General features: G+C 34.6%; 1 protein-coding gene across 2 annotated transcripts; it reads right to left on the bottom strand.

Annotated features, from left to right (window-relative positions):
* Positions 1 to 459: 459 nt before the first annotated feature.
* On the bottom strand, positions 460 to 12,008 carry LOC135690489 (glycine receptor subunit alpha-2). Of its 2 annotated transcripts, XM_065208053.2 has the most exons (9): positions 11,883 to 11,983; positions 11,480 to 11,602; positions 7,906 to 7,973; positions 7,276 to 7,343; positions 5,967 to 6,187; positions 4,629 to 4,711; positions 4,212 to 4,337; positions 2,654 to 3,039; positions 460 to 2,097 (listed from the first exon to the last, which is right to left on the bottom strand). In XM_065208053.2, exons 2-9 carry the CDS (start codon positions 11,548 to 11,550, stop codon positions 1,807 to 1,809), a joined length of 1,314 nt encoding a protein of 437 aa, XP_065064125.1. In that variant the 5' UTR covers positions 11,551 to 11,602; positions 11,883 to 11,983; the 3' UTR covers positions 460 to 1,806. The 2 variants fall into 2 exon arrangements, with proteins under 2 accessions (XP_065064125.1, XP_065064124.1); XM_065208052.2 differs by having other exon boundaries at positions 11,480 to 12,008.
* Positions 12,009 to 19,265: the final 7,257 nt, after the last annotated feature.

Raw genomic sequence — 19,265 nt, 5'->3', positions numbered from 1 at the left:
ATTGTACTATATCTACTATATTTTTCGTTTTGAGAGTTCTTTGTGTTGTAATTCGATTACGTGGCCAGGCATTGTGTACAGGCTTCTGTTCTTTGAGAGTTTATGTATGCTATAGATGACGCTGAATCATTAGACACAATCTTATTTCAGTAAGTTACTTATTTTAATTTTGTCGTTATAGTTAACCTTTGCTTGTATTATTTGCTTTTTGTTTGCTAAGGTGATGTTTTTGATTTTTTGCACTTACCGAGAAGTAATGGTTGTGTTTCAAAGAAAATTGTTTCTTTGTTTTTTTGGCTGCCGTGGGTATACCTTGAGAAAAGTGACTGAAATTTAATCAATTAGAAATTCCGTATCTGCTACAACAAAGCTGCAAACCACACATCTAGTTCTTTAGATGAAATCTGAGCCACTGCAGCGCGTTCTGCTTTGCAATATCTATATTCGAGTTTTGCTACGAGATATAAGCAATAAAATGCATCGAAAGCTTTCTTGAGAATGTAAAACAGGTTTAGCTCAGTATAATTTCTCTTGTATTATGTGGTTGTATAGTGAACCGATTAAAGATGGCAGTGTTATGACATTGAAATGCCTCTTGACAGAGAGAATTGAAAGCTATTTTATAGGAAATCAAAAAGCTGATCTTGTAGAAGCTCTAGCAACATTCTCGCAAGGGCCGACCTTACTTTTTTAAAGGATATGAGCACTTGCAAAATAGATTGGAATGTCGATTTGATTTATTATTGAAACGTTTCTTATCAGAAGAGTCCGTGGAAGCTGTTGTGACCGCATTAAAATACCTCAGTATGTTTAACTGAATTCTGGTCGAAGTGCTCTAGTCTGATTGAAAACGCTTTTTCTATTGGTTTTTGTCAAATCATGTTTGGCCATAATACCAAAAGTATGAAGTTGTCGAAAACATTTAATGCATTATTCATGGCTTGAATAGATTCGAATCGAAGCCTAAACTCCATTAGGTATCTTTTAGCTTATCAGTTATGTCATCTACAAGCATAATCAAAGCTCATTTAATGTGTATCTCGTGTGAAAGCAACTTGATAAATTGTAGACAGTTTCATTTCATCTGTATTAGATACTTCTAATACATAATTTATTAGCCCTCTGTCTCTATCAACGTGACAAATAACTTTTGTTTGATGACACCTGTTTCTTGACCAAGAAATTTGCTAAAATATTCTAAAGTGGCGAGTATGTACGGTGAAAGGAAAAACACAACATTTGTAAGTGATTATGAGACGTTGTCTTGAAGATTCACTTAATCGTAGGAAGAACACTTTTGTATCACATTCGACGACCAGTATCCTCTAGTCCTCCTTAAGATTTTTCTGGTATCTAAAGTTGCATACTGCTTAGGCAAACTGAAAGGTTATTTGCTATGAAATTGCATAATGTATTATTGCAACATCTGTTTAGAATATTAGGAAAACCTGCCCTCTTCATTTGCGAATGAATTTGATAGAATTTGGGGGTCTATTGGGAATACTTTTTAATAGCTTAATACAATAGTTTAAATAGCATAGAAGCACGAGCACTGCTAAAAGCTTACAGGGAAACAAAGTAGCGCAATATTGTCAGTACTGGGAAATAAGGTTAGGTTGCATTAAATATTTCATGTGAGCAATCTTGATATTGTAAGTTGTGCTGTAAGTTTCGGTCTAATAAAGAAACTAGATGGGTGAATGTAAGCTTGTGCAGTTTCTGGCATCGTATCCTAAGTGCCTTTGTAGCCACGATTACACCTAAAAGTATCTCTTGATTTTGATATTCATTTGTCACAGTTATATTTCAAAATATGAATTGTTGCCAGTACCAGGCGTTGAATGCCACGTATGATGCCGGAAGAAGAACAACTGAAATCTTTTCAATGACCACTTTCCCATCGCAGCATTTGCTAGAATTCTTGGATGCGTCTACTGCCCCGATTAATTTGGCCACTAATTTTCTTCTCACTGTTTTAGGTATTTGTGACTGTGCGACTTCAACCTTGTCACTCAATGATTCAGCTTTCATTGCTACCTTACAGCTCTCCTCTGCATTATCCTGAAATAAGTTTTCCTTGATTTCTTGGTGGCCGTCCTGAAAACATTTAGCGAATATCAATCAAAATCACAATCGCTTACAAAATTTAGACTACAATTTTTAATCTTTCTATATCTTCTCAATTCTATACAGGCAAGTTGTAATATAAAATTCGTTATTGCAAACGCCAGAATGCTAGCATCTTTGAAGATAGCAAATGATTCATAAACAGAACTTGAATGAAAAAAATCTAGCAGCCAATAAAGTCAATAGAATTGGTAACCAACAATTCAGCTAATGGTGAACAAATACATTTTATGCAGATGGCAAATCTAGGTGGTCCTTCTAAAAGAAAAGCAAAGGCCAATCTAGTTTACGTAATCAGTAAACTGATTAACTTGGGTGTGATGCAAGCAAAGTTAAAAACAAAAGAGTAGAAAGAAGCCTTAGTATTCAGACTTATATCCATCTTTTGCTAAATATATGGCAGCATAGCAGAGTATTTAAGGCAAAAAATGTTACATAGGATTAAAGCTTTTCCTATTCAGTGTCAGGCACAGGGTAATGGGCCAACAGACTGATTGTATTGAACGAACAGAATGTTTTCACTTACGTCCCATGCAGTTCTGCTCATGTTTCTCGTTCTTTTCCTTGATAATTCTCTGACCAGCATGTTATCCTTTTGCACCAAGAGCATTGTAACAACTATCGATTCAATTATAATGAGCAGTATCTCAGCTAAAGAAACGACCATGAACAAATCAACCGACTTGACGTATGATACTTTAGGCAAAGAGGTATTTGCATAGCCATTTAAAAATATCATTGTGAGGAACAGTGTCACGCCAATTGTGATTCTCTCTCCAGAGTGGACTCGATTCAAACAAAACATCGTCCATGAAAGGCAAACCAGCATTGCGGAAGGAATATACAGCTGGAGAATGTAGAAACCAACTCTTCGTTTAAAGGTGAATTTTGCCTCAGAAATTGTGAAGTTTCCTAAAAGATATTTTGAGAATACGAGCATTTGAATAAAACAGAATACCGTAAAAGCTCTATTAAGCTCCCTCTCTCTGTTAAACCCCTCTTTACTTAGCCATCCTTATCAAGCAAACATTTGAAATAAGCCCCCCTCTCTATTAAGCCCCCCCCCCCTCTTAAGCCGCCTATGTCAATCAAAGAAAGCATTTGCATTGAGTGGGTCTCTTGACGGGCTGGATGATGATAAGATTTGTGCATTAAATACGGAATACGGCCCATATGAAAATTTACTTGTGTACCTTAGAAGTCTGTCGAAATTTGTTTAGAAGATATCCCACTCTGGTGACTCTAAGAAAGATGAGGACATTATAATTGACAGATTTTAGGAAACTTTTGAAGCTGCTAGCAAAGTTTTTGAGAACATTTGTATGAAATTTTCATAACATGAAATGCATAAGGGCAGTTTTATAACATTTTTTAAATCGAATGCTTGATAAGCCCCCTCTCTCTAATAAGCCCCCTTCTCTTTTTAGTCTCCCCCACTAGGACTGGAAAAATAAATAATCCCCCCTCCAGAAATTAATAGAGCTTTTACGGCATATTCAGCTTTTGTATAAAGGAATGGCCAGATCTCATTGCTTTCTATCATTTTAGTCGCATGTAAAAACAGGGCAATGAGGTCAGTTAAAAGTGCTTCACTATGACAAGTGCTACTGATGACTCCTATATCTGTATGCGCATGCAAGAGAAACATGATGAATATTAAAATGTCATGGAACTCAGACTCTACACAGACAACGAGTGTTATTCCAGGCGTCGCCAATATAAGAAAGATATACTAAGTTCATTGGTTACAAGAGAATCTTGAAAAACTTTTGATGATTTATCTGAAAATTTCTGACAAGTGCTAGCTTTAGGGTTTATGAAATATGCAAAGGCTTGATTTCTTAACGAGAAAACAAAAGATCTAAATATTAAAGTGGTTATGCATTTCAAGTCTTGGCTATGTGTGCTAGGAATCGAATTTACTTGAAGAATATAGTTGAGTTGAAGGTTAATTTTATCTGTGAATCAAATTAAATACTTCAAGAAAGCTGTTTTCTGAAACTTGATTCTCTTTGGGACAATAAGATCTTGAAACTTTTTACTTATTAATACTCTTTTTTTAGATTGTCAACTGGTCTACGTACCAAGTAGATATTTCTCTGTTCTAGAGGAAGATTTTTCATTCATCAGCGTAAACTGATCCATACTCTTGATCTTAACAAAAGGATCTTTGGACCATTTGTAACTGACGTGACTTGTGTTGTAGCCATCTAATAAGGAAAAATTACTGAATTAGATTGCATTTCATTTTCATTATTTGAATAAGTCAAGAAGACATGAATGTTCGGAATATTATATTGTTAAGCAATTTTTCATCGCGACGGCCATTTCAACTGAGAGTTTGGCGTTTGAATTGTATTTAACAACCAAACCCTGATCTCACAAAAACGTGATTCATTAAAAATCAATTGACTTTAAATAAGTTATGTTTTGAAACGATGAAAATTTAATAAGATATTGAACACAGAGCGCCAAAATTAAAAAGTAGTTAGTCAACTCACAGCTGCTCAGTTCAATACTGCATTCTTGAGAGTCGAATGGGAATTCATGCAGATCCATCTTACAGGTAGCAATGCCAACAAATCTAAATGGGAACATAAATATAATAGATTTTGCTTTTAAAAAGTTTCATCGCTTACAAAATTAAGTGCCATCTTAAAGATCAATTAGCCTATATCAAAATGTTATATTGACACTTGCCTTATATCAAATCTACTCCTTTTACGATTTAAAGAGCCAATAGATTATATTTTAGAGCTTTGAATTTTTAGAAGTGGTGTCAGTAGCACCAAAAGATTCATTGTTTGCAATCTTGGCCTTTGCAGCCTTCCTTCAAGTTTTATAGTCTTTGCTTCTAGTCTCTGTTTTACGTTTTTTGCTTTTGCAAGGAGTAATACATACGTTGGTTTTCTTTGCAACCGATTAAATATAACGATCGCTGTGCCATGTTAGCCGTTATACCTCAATTCTCGGAATTGAAATTTTATAGCATATTATTGTCGAGCACTAATTTTCAAAGAAATTAGGCGCTTTAAAGGCCTGGTTTAGAGAGCTATTTCGCCTGATACATGAAACTGCCTTCCGGTAAACTGCAGCTTTTATCTTCCTGATCCTGTTTTAAGTTTCTGCTAAAATTCTGAGGCGATATTCGATTTTATTTCGGCTGCGAGACATTCTATGGATAGGTAATTGCCGTGTTTTTAACAAATATGGTTAAAAAACTGTTCATTTGTGATTTTGAGTCAATACAGCCATACCAATGAAAAAGAAGAGCACCATAACTGTGATTTCAAAGGTGGTTTGTTAATGTTTATGGAAATTTAAATAGTAAGTACTAAGTAGTATTTACAAACATATGAATGTGACTGAGGCGTTTGCACAAAAACCCAGTGTAATTTCAACATTACTAACCAAAATAACTTAATAATTGAAAAGCTAACTTCAAGTAATTCTTTTCTAACATCCAGTAATATCAAATAATTTTTTCGGAAGTGTTGCCTAGCTTTTGAGCCTTATTCAATGAAAGGCATTTCTGTCGATTCCAAGATGATGTTGCATGCCAATTAAAATTGCTTTCATAAAAAATACAAAACTCGGTGTCTATACCTCCTGGCCTAGAAATTTCGATCATTAATTTGGTGTTTTGATGAATAGCTTAAGCATGAACAGGCTATTTGGTGAAATAATAGAAACAATGAAAGGACAGTTCATGGCATTTCTATTGCTGATTGCATCTAATGTGTGTGATGTATATAATTCTCTAATTGACCTGCTAAAACATAGATCGTAGAATCACTTTGCTATAACTGGTTACGTAAAGACCATAAATTAAAACTTACAGGAAACTGAAATATACTTGGCCTTCTTTGTCAATTTTCACCATTCCCTGTTTCTCATTCCTTCCATTGTCAAGATTGCTCTCTCGGCAATTAATGCAATATATATCTGGCAGCCAAATTAGTGAGGCATCTTTGTCTTGCAACATCAGTGGTGTTTCATTCACCCTAGCAAGTCTTTTGTCAGTCCATTTTTGTGATAAGTAACCAAAGGTATGAAACTCCTTGAAACAGATTTAATGATTTTACATTATTCAGGTTATCAACCTTATGTCAAGCTTGTGTAAATTTTTGTCCAAGTCTTGTGATACCTTGAAACATTGAAACGTTTCATTTACCTTCGTAAATCAGATTTTTTTGCAAAATGCATACACCAATTTCAGTGCCTGTTTAACCTTTTTAAAAACCAGCTTACATTAAAGTATGTTAATTCTGTCGAAACAAAAGGAAAACTTAGAGAGGATGCACAATTATATTAACTTGTAATGCTAAATGTAAGCTGATGATTATACTTAAATAGACATAACAAAAAAAATATTTTGAATTTTGGCCCCAATATTTGGTGTCGCAGTGGATGTCCAAGGTAATCATTATCTTGGAATTAGCTGTTTTAGAGACGTCTACATGTTTCTTAAACATTTCTATAATGTGAAATTCCGAAAGCACACAAACCTACAGTAAAAAGTAAAAAATAGTTATAGAACTGAGGAACATGGTATTCTTGACGTTGAAGCCCCTGTTATCTGCCTCTGGACGTGGTAGGTAAAATGCATATCTTGATTGCTAATGAATATAAACTGAAATTTCAGTGTCTGTTAAAAGATGCTTAGATCTTAAAGGTAGAACTACCAATATTGGAGCACGCTGCATTTTTTCAATTTTGCTGGTTTTTCTACGTCTATTGTACAGAAAGAAACCTAACTCAAGACTGATTATTGAAAGAGAATGGAACTTTGAGAATGGAAATTGCCACAAAGTGATTCAAAGAAATGAAATAATAAAACTTCATTGCGTTGAAAAGTATGTCGTAACTTGTAAGTCATTTGAACATATAGTTTTTGAAAAAAGATAGAAAGGAAAAAAGATAAAAAAGACATCGAAAAAGGAATAAAATAAGAAAATTTTCATTAAAGACATAATCATGAAATATATTTATCAACACTCTGCTTTTTAATTTACACCAAACAGAATTCAGGTGCATCTTTTACCTCCACTTCTTTATCGCTTCCTAAGTGATTTAGAAAGATTTTGCGAAATTTTTCAACAATTCTACTTTGATAGGTGAAAGATGATCATTTGCTATATTACGTACCATTTTTGCAACATCCACATTTCCAAATGATTCTATAAGCATATTGAGCTCAATTTCTAAAGTACTTCCTAAGAAAAAGATAAATAGTACTTAACAGAAACAATTTTCACATTTATTTGATCACATCGTAATTTTTCTATTTAATAAAATCTGGCATGCATAACTTGTAGATATGTCAATAGATTTGTTGTTTGATCTTAAACATTAACTCTAAAATAAATGAATTAATAATAATTACCAGATTGATAATTAATCAATAGTAATGCTTGATACTCCAGCCTTTTTTTATTTTTTTTCTCATTAAATTTGGGATACCAAACAGTCAATTACGAAACGATATTTTTGGGAAATCGAAATACATAACATCCCTGCGAACATTACACTTAGCAAAGGCACAAATGTCACAAAATCACTAGAAAGATGTGTTAATGCCAAAAAGCACAAGCATTCATTTGGTTTAGTGTAACGATTCATTCTTTTCTGGGATATATCAACAATTTTTTTAAAACAATTAAACCACTCTTTTTTAAGCTTTTCTTTTCAATAATCATATATAAAATGCTATCTATATGCAAAGCAAGAGGCGTGTCTCTTTGGCAAACTAATATTTTCATAAAGAAAATTTTTTACCAATGCCATGGCTAGGTCTTACTCTGCGATCGTAGTTTGATGGCAGAAAGCATTGCATCCCATTGCATCTACATCGAGAGAAGATAAGCATTAAATATGTACGAAAGATTAAAAGTACAGTCAGATACATAAACTTTTAGATTTTGGTGAGAAATATTGATTCTCGATTCTAAATTGACGCACACGCTCTAGAAATTGGGAAGTAAATGAGAACTATTTATAGGTTGTGTGACTTTAATCGAGAAATATTTTACGCTAACTTGAACTGTCTTTTTTACATAAAAATATATCACTTCTCGCCCCTCATAAGGTTCATGAATTCAAGAGGGAGAACGGACTCTCTCTGCATGCAGAAGTATACAAATCAGAATTTTTTGAAAAATATTTCGAAGGTTCAACTGAAATACTTTAAAATCATTGCACAACAATAATATCTTTTAATATCGTTCTGCAATGATTTTAAAATTCTCCACATTTCCAGATTAATTTCATTGATGTTGCTATGCGTGAGACCTAACTTTGTTTTGTAACAAAACTTTATTGCCTCGTAGTGATATTTTCCTTTTCTTTGAACTAAAGAAACTTCAGCGAATATATTGCCTAGAAAATGTTGGATTTCCAAAAGACGCTAGTTAGAAATCCATGCCCTTATTTTGTGCCTCAACGTTTGGAAAGCTCAAGAAACTCACTTGCTACTTTTCAGTAGTGCATTTGAGGGCTGGATGCACGAATTGATCATTTCCTGGAAACAGATTGTCTTCTCAGGCACCGCGGAGCGTTGAGAAAAGTAGGTGTCTCAGAGGCTTTACTTGTAGTTTATTACTTAATATTTGGCATTTTTGCAAAAAGTGGGGCCCCCCAGCCTTCCTGTTCCGCGAAGCCGAGTCTGTGCTGAAAATACTAAGGTGTTATCGACATATCAAATATATCCACCGGTTTCTGGATTTGGTCAATTAAGACCCCGTTTACACTGTGCCGGATAAAATTTATCCGCATAAAACTTGTTCGGATTGATTTGCGTTTACACTGTGCAGCACAAATTTTGTCCACTTTGCCCTCCCGTTTACACTGTGCCGGATAACTGCAGTTACATGACCTAAAAAATGCACAGAACGCCTAAAATGAAGTCTTCTTTGGGCAACAAAATAAAAACAAAATTCCCGCGAACGTAAAAAGACTTTATTCTCTCTTCAGAATCATCTGCTTCTCTTTTAGACCGAATCCAAAAATATTGCCAATACAAATTAGGCCTAGTTTGTTTTAATAGTTTGTTTTAATAGTTTGTTCTTGAAAATAAATGACACTGAGCTAGCATCGAAGTAGGGAAAGCTGACAAGGATGCCAATTTTACGTGGACTGGCAAGATACTGCACTTTTAAACCTAGTGTTTATCGACAACAAGGCAGCCAAGATGGCGAACGGTTTTGATTGGGAGACAGCAAAAACTGAATGTAATAGTTGAATGAAATAGCCAATAGCTTTCGAGCAAGATACGATGTGGATAAAATTTATCCGGATAAAAGCGTTTACACTGTACTACATAGCTATCCGAGCTAATTTAATTCACTTTCCTAGGTGAACTAATTTTGTTCGGATAGCCGCTCTCAAATTCGTGCGGATAGCGTGGGTCTAGTGTAAACGCGACGCCTATCTGAACTAATTTTGATGCGGATAAAATTCATCCGGATAAAACCGTTTACACTGTGCCACATAGCTATCTGAACTATTTTAATCCACATTCCTAGGTGAACTAATTTTGTTCGGATAGCCGCTCTCAAATTCGTGCGGATAGCGTGGGTCTAGTGTAAACGCGACGCCTATCTAAACTAATTTTGATGCGGATAAAATTCATCCGGCACAGTGTAAACGGGGTCTAAAGGCTTATTTCCACGAGGCGAATTTCGCACCGAATTTGCTGCGAATTTGCTTCGAAATTGTCTTTGATTTCCACGAGACTGCAAATTCGCTACGAAATTATATAATAATTTCTTCCAAAACTCAACTTTAGGGCGCCCATTTTCAGAACTGCACGCATGGCGAATGTTCCGAGATTGTTTTCTTACAATTCAAGCAAATTTACCATGCTTTGACTGGTTTTTAGGTGGTGCGAAATATTTCGCCGAGAAAAAGTAGAACTCTTTTCTACTTTCTTGCGAATTCGCTGCGAAATCAAAATCAAAACTGCGCATGCCTTGATGCCTTCACCAGCGATTTCACCGCGTATTCGCTGCGAAATTTTCCTCGTGGAAATCCGCCTTAAGACTGTTTTGGAAGAAAAAATCACATAATACCGAAATTTATGCTGGACCGAAAAGGCGGTTCATAGCGACCCCAGCTTATTGGCGGTACGTTTGAAAATTGAAATGAATCTCTTATCTCCAGTAACAATCAGGCTAAGATCCTTGAAAATATCCTCAGAGATTGGGGGCAATAAAGATCGCTGTGGTACAAAGCATCAGCGCAAATCCCTCTTGTCACATGCAGCTGTGTATGTGGTGGGGGAGCATAGCGCCAAGAAAAAGGGGACAACAATAGAAAAATGAAGAAAATAAAGCAAAAGAAAAGGGCCAGTTGCCGATGCTCCCACGCTCCGGTGTCACTGACCGAGCACAAAAAAGTTTCGGTGTCACGCATTATAGCGAAGTGTCAAGAGACTGAGCGTGACCACGTTTGGCAGTGAAGTCAAGAGGAATTGCAGTAGATTTGTACAAATAACGCCTTTAGGTCACTATATTTTAGAAGTATGTTATAAGGAAGGTACTTCTGGTCTAATTTTCTTTATTTAACCCAAATGCATAAGAATGTAAAAAGCTCGCACAAAAATTTTTTAACTTGAAGGAGTGTTATACTTGTTCCTATGGAATGTTGTTGAAGGCATGTCCAAATATACTCTTCAGATGGTACGGTTAAAATGCCACGTTGACATGACCCTTATTCATTTGATGATATACAGTATACTCAGAAATTTTGAAAAGAAGATAAAAGTTTGAACATTTTTACCTTGTTATATTTCTATTTTGAAAAAGATGACACAATAAGACCAGGTATTATTTTATTACAAGGATCAAAACCAAATGTCTTTGTAAAGGTCATTCTTTAAAATGTGGCAATCCACCATGCCATTTTTGCCATCACCCTTTACTAAAGACCTACTCCAAGCATCAATTTTTTAAAGCCTTCGCAACTTTTAGCTATTGTATGGTTATATTTGTTTCACGCAAACATCCCGCCTAGGGAAAATATTATTTCTGCAAATGAGATAGAGTTGATTAATTCTTAAATAAATGATTAATTCGTATGATGTTGGCGCCAATAATTGTTTTCAAGTTATAATGCAGATAAAGCTTTTGACATGTGCTTTCAAGAACCTTTAAAAAATCATTTGCAAAAACTTTTCAAACGTACAAAATTTTGCAAAATCAGAAGTTCTAAAGGCATCGATCGAAACACGTTTTAAAGTTAGATGTCGTAAAGTCAAAAGGCTGACGGTACATCTATATCGGTTTCCTAACAACAACAGTGCTAAGATAGATTTCATTTTATAGTAGCTGATAATGCTTTTACGCATACTTACGAGTTGGTTGAAGCTGTTGATATTACGCAAAGCAGTTTTGCTATAATCAGAAACCCTGAAAACGAACCCATTCTCTCCTCTATCGTTGCTCAACTCAGCCAGTCGTCGCAGAATGACTTCAAACTATGACAAGTAAAGCAGCAATAAACATCCCATTGTCATGTTTACATTGACTGAACTCGGTTAATTAGTGATTCAATCAAATGACGTCTGACTAACTACGCCTTCTTGTTTCGGTCGTGCAACGTTTTCTTGAATTACAAGCAAGTGCTTGCAGGCAGCTGTTACATAAACTTGTAGATTGTTGTGAAATTCTGCTCCGACCTGAAAAACATCTGTCATGCTTTGATCAAAATTTTCTCAATAAATGCAAGTAAAATATTTTCAAAGCATGAAATTTTACCAGATGCAAGTTCTCATAACATAACTACAAATTACATGACTTTTTCTTGCGTTCAGAGCAAAAAGCGAAATTTATTGTAACGAAGAGTTTATTGCAACAAATACTGTGGTCCTTATATTTTGCTAAGAAATCTTTGCTTCAGGCACTCAAGTAATAAAGAATATGAATTCGAAAAAACAAAAGAATTCTTTCAATTTAGGGATTGGGGACCTAGCGACAAAAATTACTCGTCTCTGGCTATACTTATTGGTGTAACCTTGTTTACGTTAGTATCTAATAAAATATGTATCTAGTTGTAATCACTGCATGGATGTGATTAATATTCTGTTCAGAATTGAAACATGGACTTTGATGATAAACATTCTTTTTCAGAAGGCGCCCCAAAACAGGGAGTTGCTTGCTTCGAGTTTGCGGCCTTAACTCTACCAAATTTCTTAGTAAATTTCAAAAGACTTGCTATGACATGTCGACATGTCGAATCCGTCAAGCTTCTCATAGTTTCGCTACTAGCAACGTTGCCAATAGAAATGTCGAATGATTGCAGGCAGCTGTTACATAAACTTCTAGATTGCTTTTCATAACTTTATGAACTGAGCCAAAATAACAGTAATCCGTTAGCAATTTTCAAATCTTCTATTGGCCATAGCTCACTTGATTTTTGACAAATTGAACTGATTTTGCATATATTGGAGTATTTCATGGTGTTATTTTATGCTATATGGTCAAAATTTGAAAATTCTTAAAAAAGTTTTTTTGTGACGTCACACATGAGGACTCTATTTTAAACACCAGAAGACAAAGTGTAATAAATATAATCTGTGTTTAAATGCTTTGTTTCTTCTAGGATTCTAAACCCGATGCTTAAAAAGGTGTAGCTCATGTACTGCAGATGTTTACCACTATAGCAGATATGTACTTCAGGGATGCTCGAGACTGAACCCATATTAATGAAAATAATGTCAAATTTTTACCAAACGTTAAAGATTCGAATATCATAGGGATATCATGTAGTGGAATAAAAACTTTTTGAATGCAATCTTCAAGCTTACAAAGCGACTAATAATTTAGAGAGCAGGTACTGTGAATTCTCAATTTTTATTTCTTGGATCAGAGACTCTAATTCAAGCTTAAAAGTGGGGGAATGGCAACTACCTATTACAAATCGATACAAGAGATTACTCTTCGATTTCTTTCAATTTGAAAAATGATAAAGTAACGATGCCTAGCCCTCGTCGTGAAAGACGTTGTTGTTATTTAGAAGGTGAGAGTTATATTTTTAGCATCAAATGAAAAAGTAACTTACTGTAGAAAACTCTTTACAAAACTCTAATCAGATTTATGAAAGAGAAGATGACATTGAACAAAAATTGTTGATGAAAATATCAAAAGAAAGAGCTTTCTTACTAGAAGAAGAGACGATATCTTCTCATCTGAAGATGATATGAAGAGGAAACGATGGTATGAAGAAGAAAAGACGACATGAAGAAGAAAAGACGATATGAAGAAAAGTCTTCTCACCTGAAGACTCCAATGTTTAGTGCAGTATTTGGACCAAAAAAAGAAATAATGGCAAATGAACATATTATTTCTTGTTCACTCGATGATGTGAGTTACAAGAGAAAAAGAACGTGGTTTCTCAAGTTTATCGCCAAACCAGGAATCTAATAATTGCTAGATAGTCGATGAGGCCATGACATTACCTTTACCAATATTGCATGTCAGAAGAAAATTCGAGCCATAAAGCAAAAGTAATAATCTCAACATAATGATATTTTTAATTTAAAGGATGTTCGAACTAACTTGATCAATCAAGGGCCTTTTCAGCTTGATTTTTGCGGCACAATTTTTAGGGGAACATAAGCACATATAAACACAGGATTTAGATCGTTTTCATTAACGCAAACACTATCTTAGACTATATACTTCAGCTGCAGTTTTGGCTATGAATTATTGATTAATGTTAAAGATAGTTATCAGAAGTGGGTGATGTTTTTCGAAGTTTCATTCAACTTTCTAAACTTTGTAAAGAATTATGAAAATAAAATTTCCTTCAGTTATGTACTTGCTTGATCTCAAGATAAGCAAGTCATTAAAAGACTTAAGAAGGTAAGTAAACAAAGGCAGATGGTTTGACATGCTCAGTAATTACGTACTTACACTTATTATTCACATTCATTTCAATCGTTGCTTGTTGTTTTTATAATAAATTTTTACTTCCTTTGAAAAAGTGAAGTAGTTACGAAAGTAGAGTCTGCAATTTGTGATGCTCCGGAGTTGGAGGAGCAAAGAAAGGGACTCAAAGATTTATCAGCCGGCTCGTCTCAAAATGTCTCTACCGCCCTTAAATTCTAGTTTTTAATTCACAGCAATCTACAAGTGAATGTATATGACTATTACAAATAATTTAAATTAATGGGTTAACAAGTGTTGATCTAATGGATAGCAATAGAAAGACGTCAGACATTGAAAAAAGAGGAGCTATTTAGCTGGATTTATTGATCCAGGACTCAAGGTTAATCGAGCCACATTCCTGCAAAAACACGAGTCAATGTAAAATAAATAAAACTGAATGTAAAACGAAGTTTTATTTTAAATTCAACACGCTAAAAAATTATAAGTAGAATAAAATGAAAAAAACTTATAAAGCAAAGCTCAATAATTTTTCAACCCATTCTGTGTTTCAGAATTTTTCTGACAAATGATGTTTATCTATTCGTAGTCAAATAATTAAGATTTGTGGAGCGTAAAACTTAAAACGACAAGCATATTAATTACTGTCAGTTGGATGGATTCGTAATAATTCTAGGGGGTTGTTTTGTGAGTTATATTTTAGAAGAATTGCCAATAAACATCTAGTCGTATAAAACAAATTGCCCGACTTAACTTGGTTAAGGGAACTAAAAATCATCAAAGTTTAGGCTTTCAAAAAGAGTTAAATTTTCTGATAAAGCTAGTGATCTTATCTGTCTTTGTGCAGTTGGGATTTAAGAGGCTCGGACAATTCTGATATGCACCGTGATGCCTTGCACAAAGATTGCACTAACGGCATAGGTTAGGCAATAAACCGACATGAGTCTAGAAGCGAGGGGCAATTCACTCTTGCAAATAGCGTACAAAATTTTCCCCAAAACAAAAGAATTTCTATGGATTTTCAGATAAAGCAATAGGATTTTCACAAATGGTGTACGAGTTTTCTTGGAGTGATTTGCCCCTCGTCTAGAAGTGTCATTTGCGACCAGAAATTATATTCATAAAGAATTTCGAAGCTGTTTTAAATGTGTATATTCTTTCTATTTTCGATCATAGTCAAAAATGCCAAGCTATTCACAGAAATACTTTTCTGCAGTTTTGTAGTTTAATAAGAAATTTAGAACTGCTGAAAATTTCAAACATTTCAAAACAATCAATGACATGTCAGTAGATTAATACTTATCTGAAAATTTGCTTTTTCACAATAACTAAATCTTGAAGTTATTGTAGCAAAACATTCCTTTTTATTGATAGTAAAACTATAGTGTGAATACCAATACAAATGTTAAATGAATACATATACAATTGCATCATGACAACTATGGGCTGCAAACTTTGCAAGCACGTTTATTTTCAACTGGCCGGTTGTTGACTAGCATTTTAAATTTCAGTGTGTTGGTGGACTTTTCTGTTTCGTCGGGAAAGAAATTCAAGATTCTGGACCCAAGAAACTCAGTGACTTGATACAATTATTGGAAGTTTTAAAATGCTCCTTTATTCGATTTAAAATTGCTCCTTTCTGGTGGAATGCTGTGACTTGTTTACTTTTGATAAAATGCCCCTTGATTCAATTTAACATTGCTCCTTTCTGGTGCAATGCCGTGACTTGTTACTTTGGATGAAATGCCCCTTGATTCAAGTTGAACGAACTTGACCATTGCTCTCATGGGAACGGGGCGAAGTAGTTCTAGTATTTATCGATAGATGATAAAACGGTGATAAAATGTTCGAACATAAGACTTCTTCCTTTAGCCTTTTCTGTCATTGCTGCAAAACAACCATATAAGTGGACATATTAAAATAATAATGGATAGAGATATTTATAATTTTTCGTCTCTCTTTCAACCCATGAATTATAAATGTGCGAACCAAATTATAATTAATCATCTACTTGACCTTAAAGAGTTACATCGTCTGTTACAAAAGTTGAGTTTTAACTTATCTATGACAATCTTTAGTACTATTTGCTGATAATCTGACTGCATAGAATCTTGAGCTATATAAAGACTTGACCCCTGAGCTGTCTGTGTAATCACTTTGCTGAGGTACACAACATGGAAAGTAATATTGGTCTAATTGAGCCTGGGTGGCACTGGAAACGTTGAACAGTCGTTTGTAAAGTATCTTGCGAAGAAATATCCAGGTTTGTGAATTCCTCTTCACAAGCTACACCTAACGTTTTGGTAATATCAACAAAATATTCATTCAAGATTTCCGCAACCCTAGTTGGAACTTCGTTTTCGAGTAGAGTAATGCTAGCACTTCCTTCAATCTTGTTTGAGAAAGGGGCTATACTGTTCTCCAAAACTTTTTGCTGTCGCTAACAACTTTTGGGTCTAGTCGATTATAATATGATTTTTTGTTTTGACGGCGCAGTTTGACGCAAAAGTTTCTTCGTTTTTTAAAAGCAGTCCAGTTCTCATTTGTCTTATTTTTGTTAAACCTATTCTTTAGTCTAGTACGCTTCATGTTTGCTTTTTTAAGTTCTTTGGTCATAAAAGGGCCGTCATTTGCTCGAACATATTTCTTCTTGCACGGAGCATGCTTATCTAGAACTTTTTTAGAAATTCTATTGACATTCGCAAAATCTTGATTGCCTTCAGAATTATAGGTAAGCTCTTCTAAAAGTTCCACACTAAAAACTGAGTTGTTAAATTTATTATAATCCCGGCACGTTATAATTCTAGGGCCTCTTTTAAGAAAGCTTCCTTTCAAAGCGGTAGCTATCATAACGTGGGAGTCCGACAGCCCAGTTTCGATTGTTGTAGTATTTTCAAGTCTTGTGTTATCATTAGTAAGTATCAAGTCAATGCAAGTTGGGCTATCGGATTTAAAACATGTATGTTTCTTAACGACGTTTTCTAAATTGCAGCTGCTCATGAAGTCTTGCAAATTTGAAGTTTCCTCGCCAAGGTTAAAATCCCCAACTACTAGAAAATTTTCATAATTGGTGAAATAATGCTCCATGCTTTTGCTGATTTCTTCGAAGAAAAATTTCTCTGATTGAGACGGAGGACGGTAGAAACCTATAAGAAGCCATTTTACTCTGTGAAGATTTACTTTAACGGCTTTATTTTCGATTTCTTTGGAAGTTAAACCATTTGCTGAAACTTCTCTCGCGGGAACACCCTCTTTTATATATACCAGAAGACCTCCTCCATGTCGATTCCTATCTGCTCTTAGGGGTGGCATATAGCTGTCAATACGGAATTGATTAGTTGGGAAAGTTTCGTCTATTTTCGTCTCTGCTATTAAAGATATCGATGTTTTTAGAAATCAAACATTCCAGTGCTTCTAATTCATTTCTTATTGAACTGATATTCAGGTGTGCAATTAGTAAATTGTTTTTATTAGATAGTCGCAACTTTTTTAGAATCAAACTGGCATCTACATCCTCATTCTCATCATCAGAGTTATCTAATATATCATTAGTAACTATTATGTGAGACTGCAATGTTCTTTTTTGTAATTTTTCGTTTTGTCCATCAAAGTCCTCATTCGATTCATTGCTAATACAGGCTCGAGGTCAATCCCGCAACGCAGATATAATATTCAAAGCAAGCTTACCATCCCCAATGTGATTTAAGTGCAGGCCACTGCGATTCAGATGTGTACGAATGTGTAGTGAGTTAGATGGTTAGTTTATATAGCATAAATATATGATGATGCCTCTCTTACAAGAGCTGAAAATCCTAAGGTACAACATATTGCTTTTTAAAGTAAATAATCTGATGGTAGAAAGTATTAGTTTGTACACAGTAGGCTGGTTGCAAAAACAAATTGATGATGCAAGTAAAAGATACAATTTAGAGATAGCTAGAGAGGAGAGGGCCTAAAGCATGGTCTTGTGGAGCACCATAGATTATTCTACTACGGAAAACTGGCTTTGACTGAATTGGTTATGTTGGGTGGGAAAAAATTTTGTTTTACTCTTCTTACGCTCTACTTTTTCAAAAGATTTTCTTTTCTGTAATGTACATAATTAGATTCTTAGAAATAGTCTAAACTTTTAAAGCTCAAAAATATCATAATTAGAATTTTGAATTTTTTTATTTATCTGTGTCAAAGATGCATCAAGATTCAGAACAGACATCAAGATAGCTAAAAATTGCACGCTGCCTCCCGAGCCGCAAAAATGCTGGATATTTTTATGTTAATGTTTAAGAGAAGGAACATTCATGTCCATCATTGTACTGCAATCAAAATAAAATCGGCTAACCTTGGTGCGCAGGAGGCAGATTTCTTGTTGGCAGTTGGGTGAATTGGAATGACAGAAAGAGTAGCGTGAAGACACAAGGTCTCTGACGTTTAAACTGGATACGAGTTAGAAAAATTACAAGATATAACGTTATACCTAAAATCGAAACCCTTTTTCATCGTTTGATGTAATTGTTTGCGTGGGTGGAACTGCAAATAGATATATTTATTTTGTAGCGTAATTCAGTCTTGTCCACCTACTTCACCTTATAGACTGGAGAGCATTAGAGCCTTGCCATTCATGTTAAAGTGATTTTTGAGCCACCTTTAGAAGCTTTCAGAACACATATCTACTTTCTTTTGGCATTTACATAAAATATTCAGTTGTGATTTGCATAACCTTTTTCAAGGGAATTTAGCTGTGGGGCAAACCTCTGTTTATACAAAGCGAAGGACAATATCCTATTGTCTAAAACAATAAAAAGTCGCTGGGGCTGCAGGGAAAATTGCCCCTACATAGTTAGTATGTTGAAAAAGGCTTTAATCTATTTAGGGTGTCTTTACAACAGGATTCTCACATCTACTTGTAAAGATGAATCAGGCAAACGGCAACGAAAGAACATATATACTATCTTATCTATGAGATATCTAAGAAATAAATAACATATATACTATCTTCTTAGAACGCGCTTTAGAATGGCATTATACCATGACTCGATTTGCCAAGAATCGCAAATGAGAAATCAGAAGAAAATAATAATGGGGCTTTGAAAATTTTCGTTCATGTTTAATCAAATAGGACAGGTTTATAAGCTAGTCAATCTTGCTAAAAAAGCTCAAAAATTCTCTCATGTCTTGGAAACAATTTAAAGTATGTAACTAGTTGTAGAAAAATAAATTTTGAAATCAAAAAAAAGGTTAGCGCACTCAAGTCTC

This window comes from Rhopilema esculentum, chromosome 4 (assembly GCF_057945365.1).
Source record: "Rhopilema esculentum isolate cy_ngs chromosome 4, ASM5794536v1, whole genome shotgun sequence".
NCBI classification, from domain to species: Eukaryota; Metazoa; Cnidaria; class Scyphozoa; order Rhizostomeae; family Rhizostomatidae; genus Rhopilema; species Rhopilema esculentum.
This window is presented reverse-complemented; position numbering and strand designations above follow the sequence as displayed.

Bases quoted from the DNA above. Each gene is read 5' to 3' on its own strand.
- LOC135690489 (XM_065208052.2), bottom strand. From the start codon at position 11,550: ATGGGTTCGTTTTCAGGGTTTCTGATTATAGCAAAACTGCTTTGCGTA. The intron at 4,338-4,628 runs GTGAGTTGACTA...TTTCCTTATTAG, and splicing joins CAGTATTGAACTGAGCAGCT to ATGGCTACAACACAAGTCAC. The intron at 2,098-2,653 runs GTAAGTGAAAAC...AAATGTTTTCAG, and splicing joins TGAGCAGAACTGCATGGGAC to GACGGCCACCAAGAAATCAA.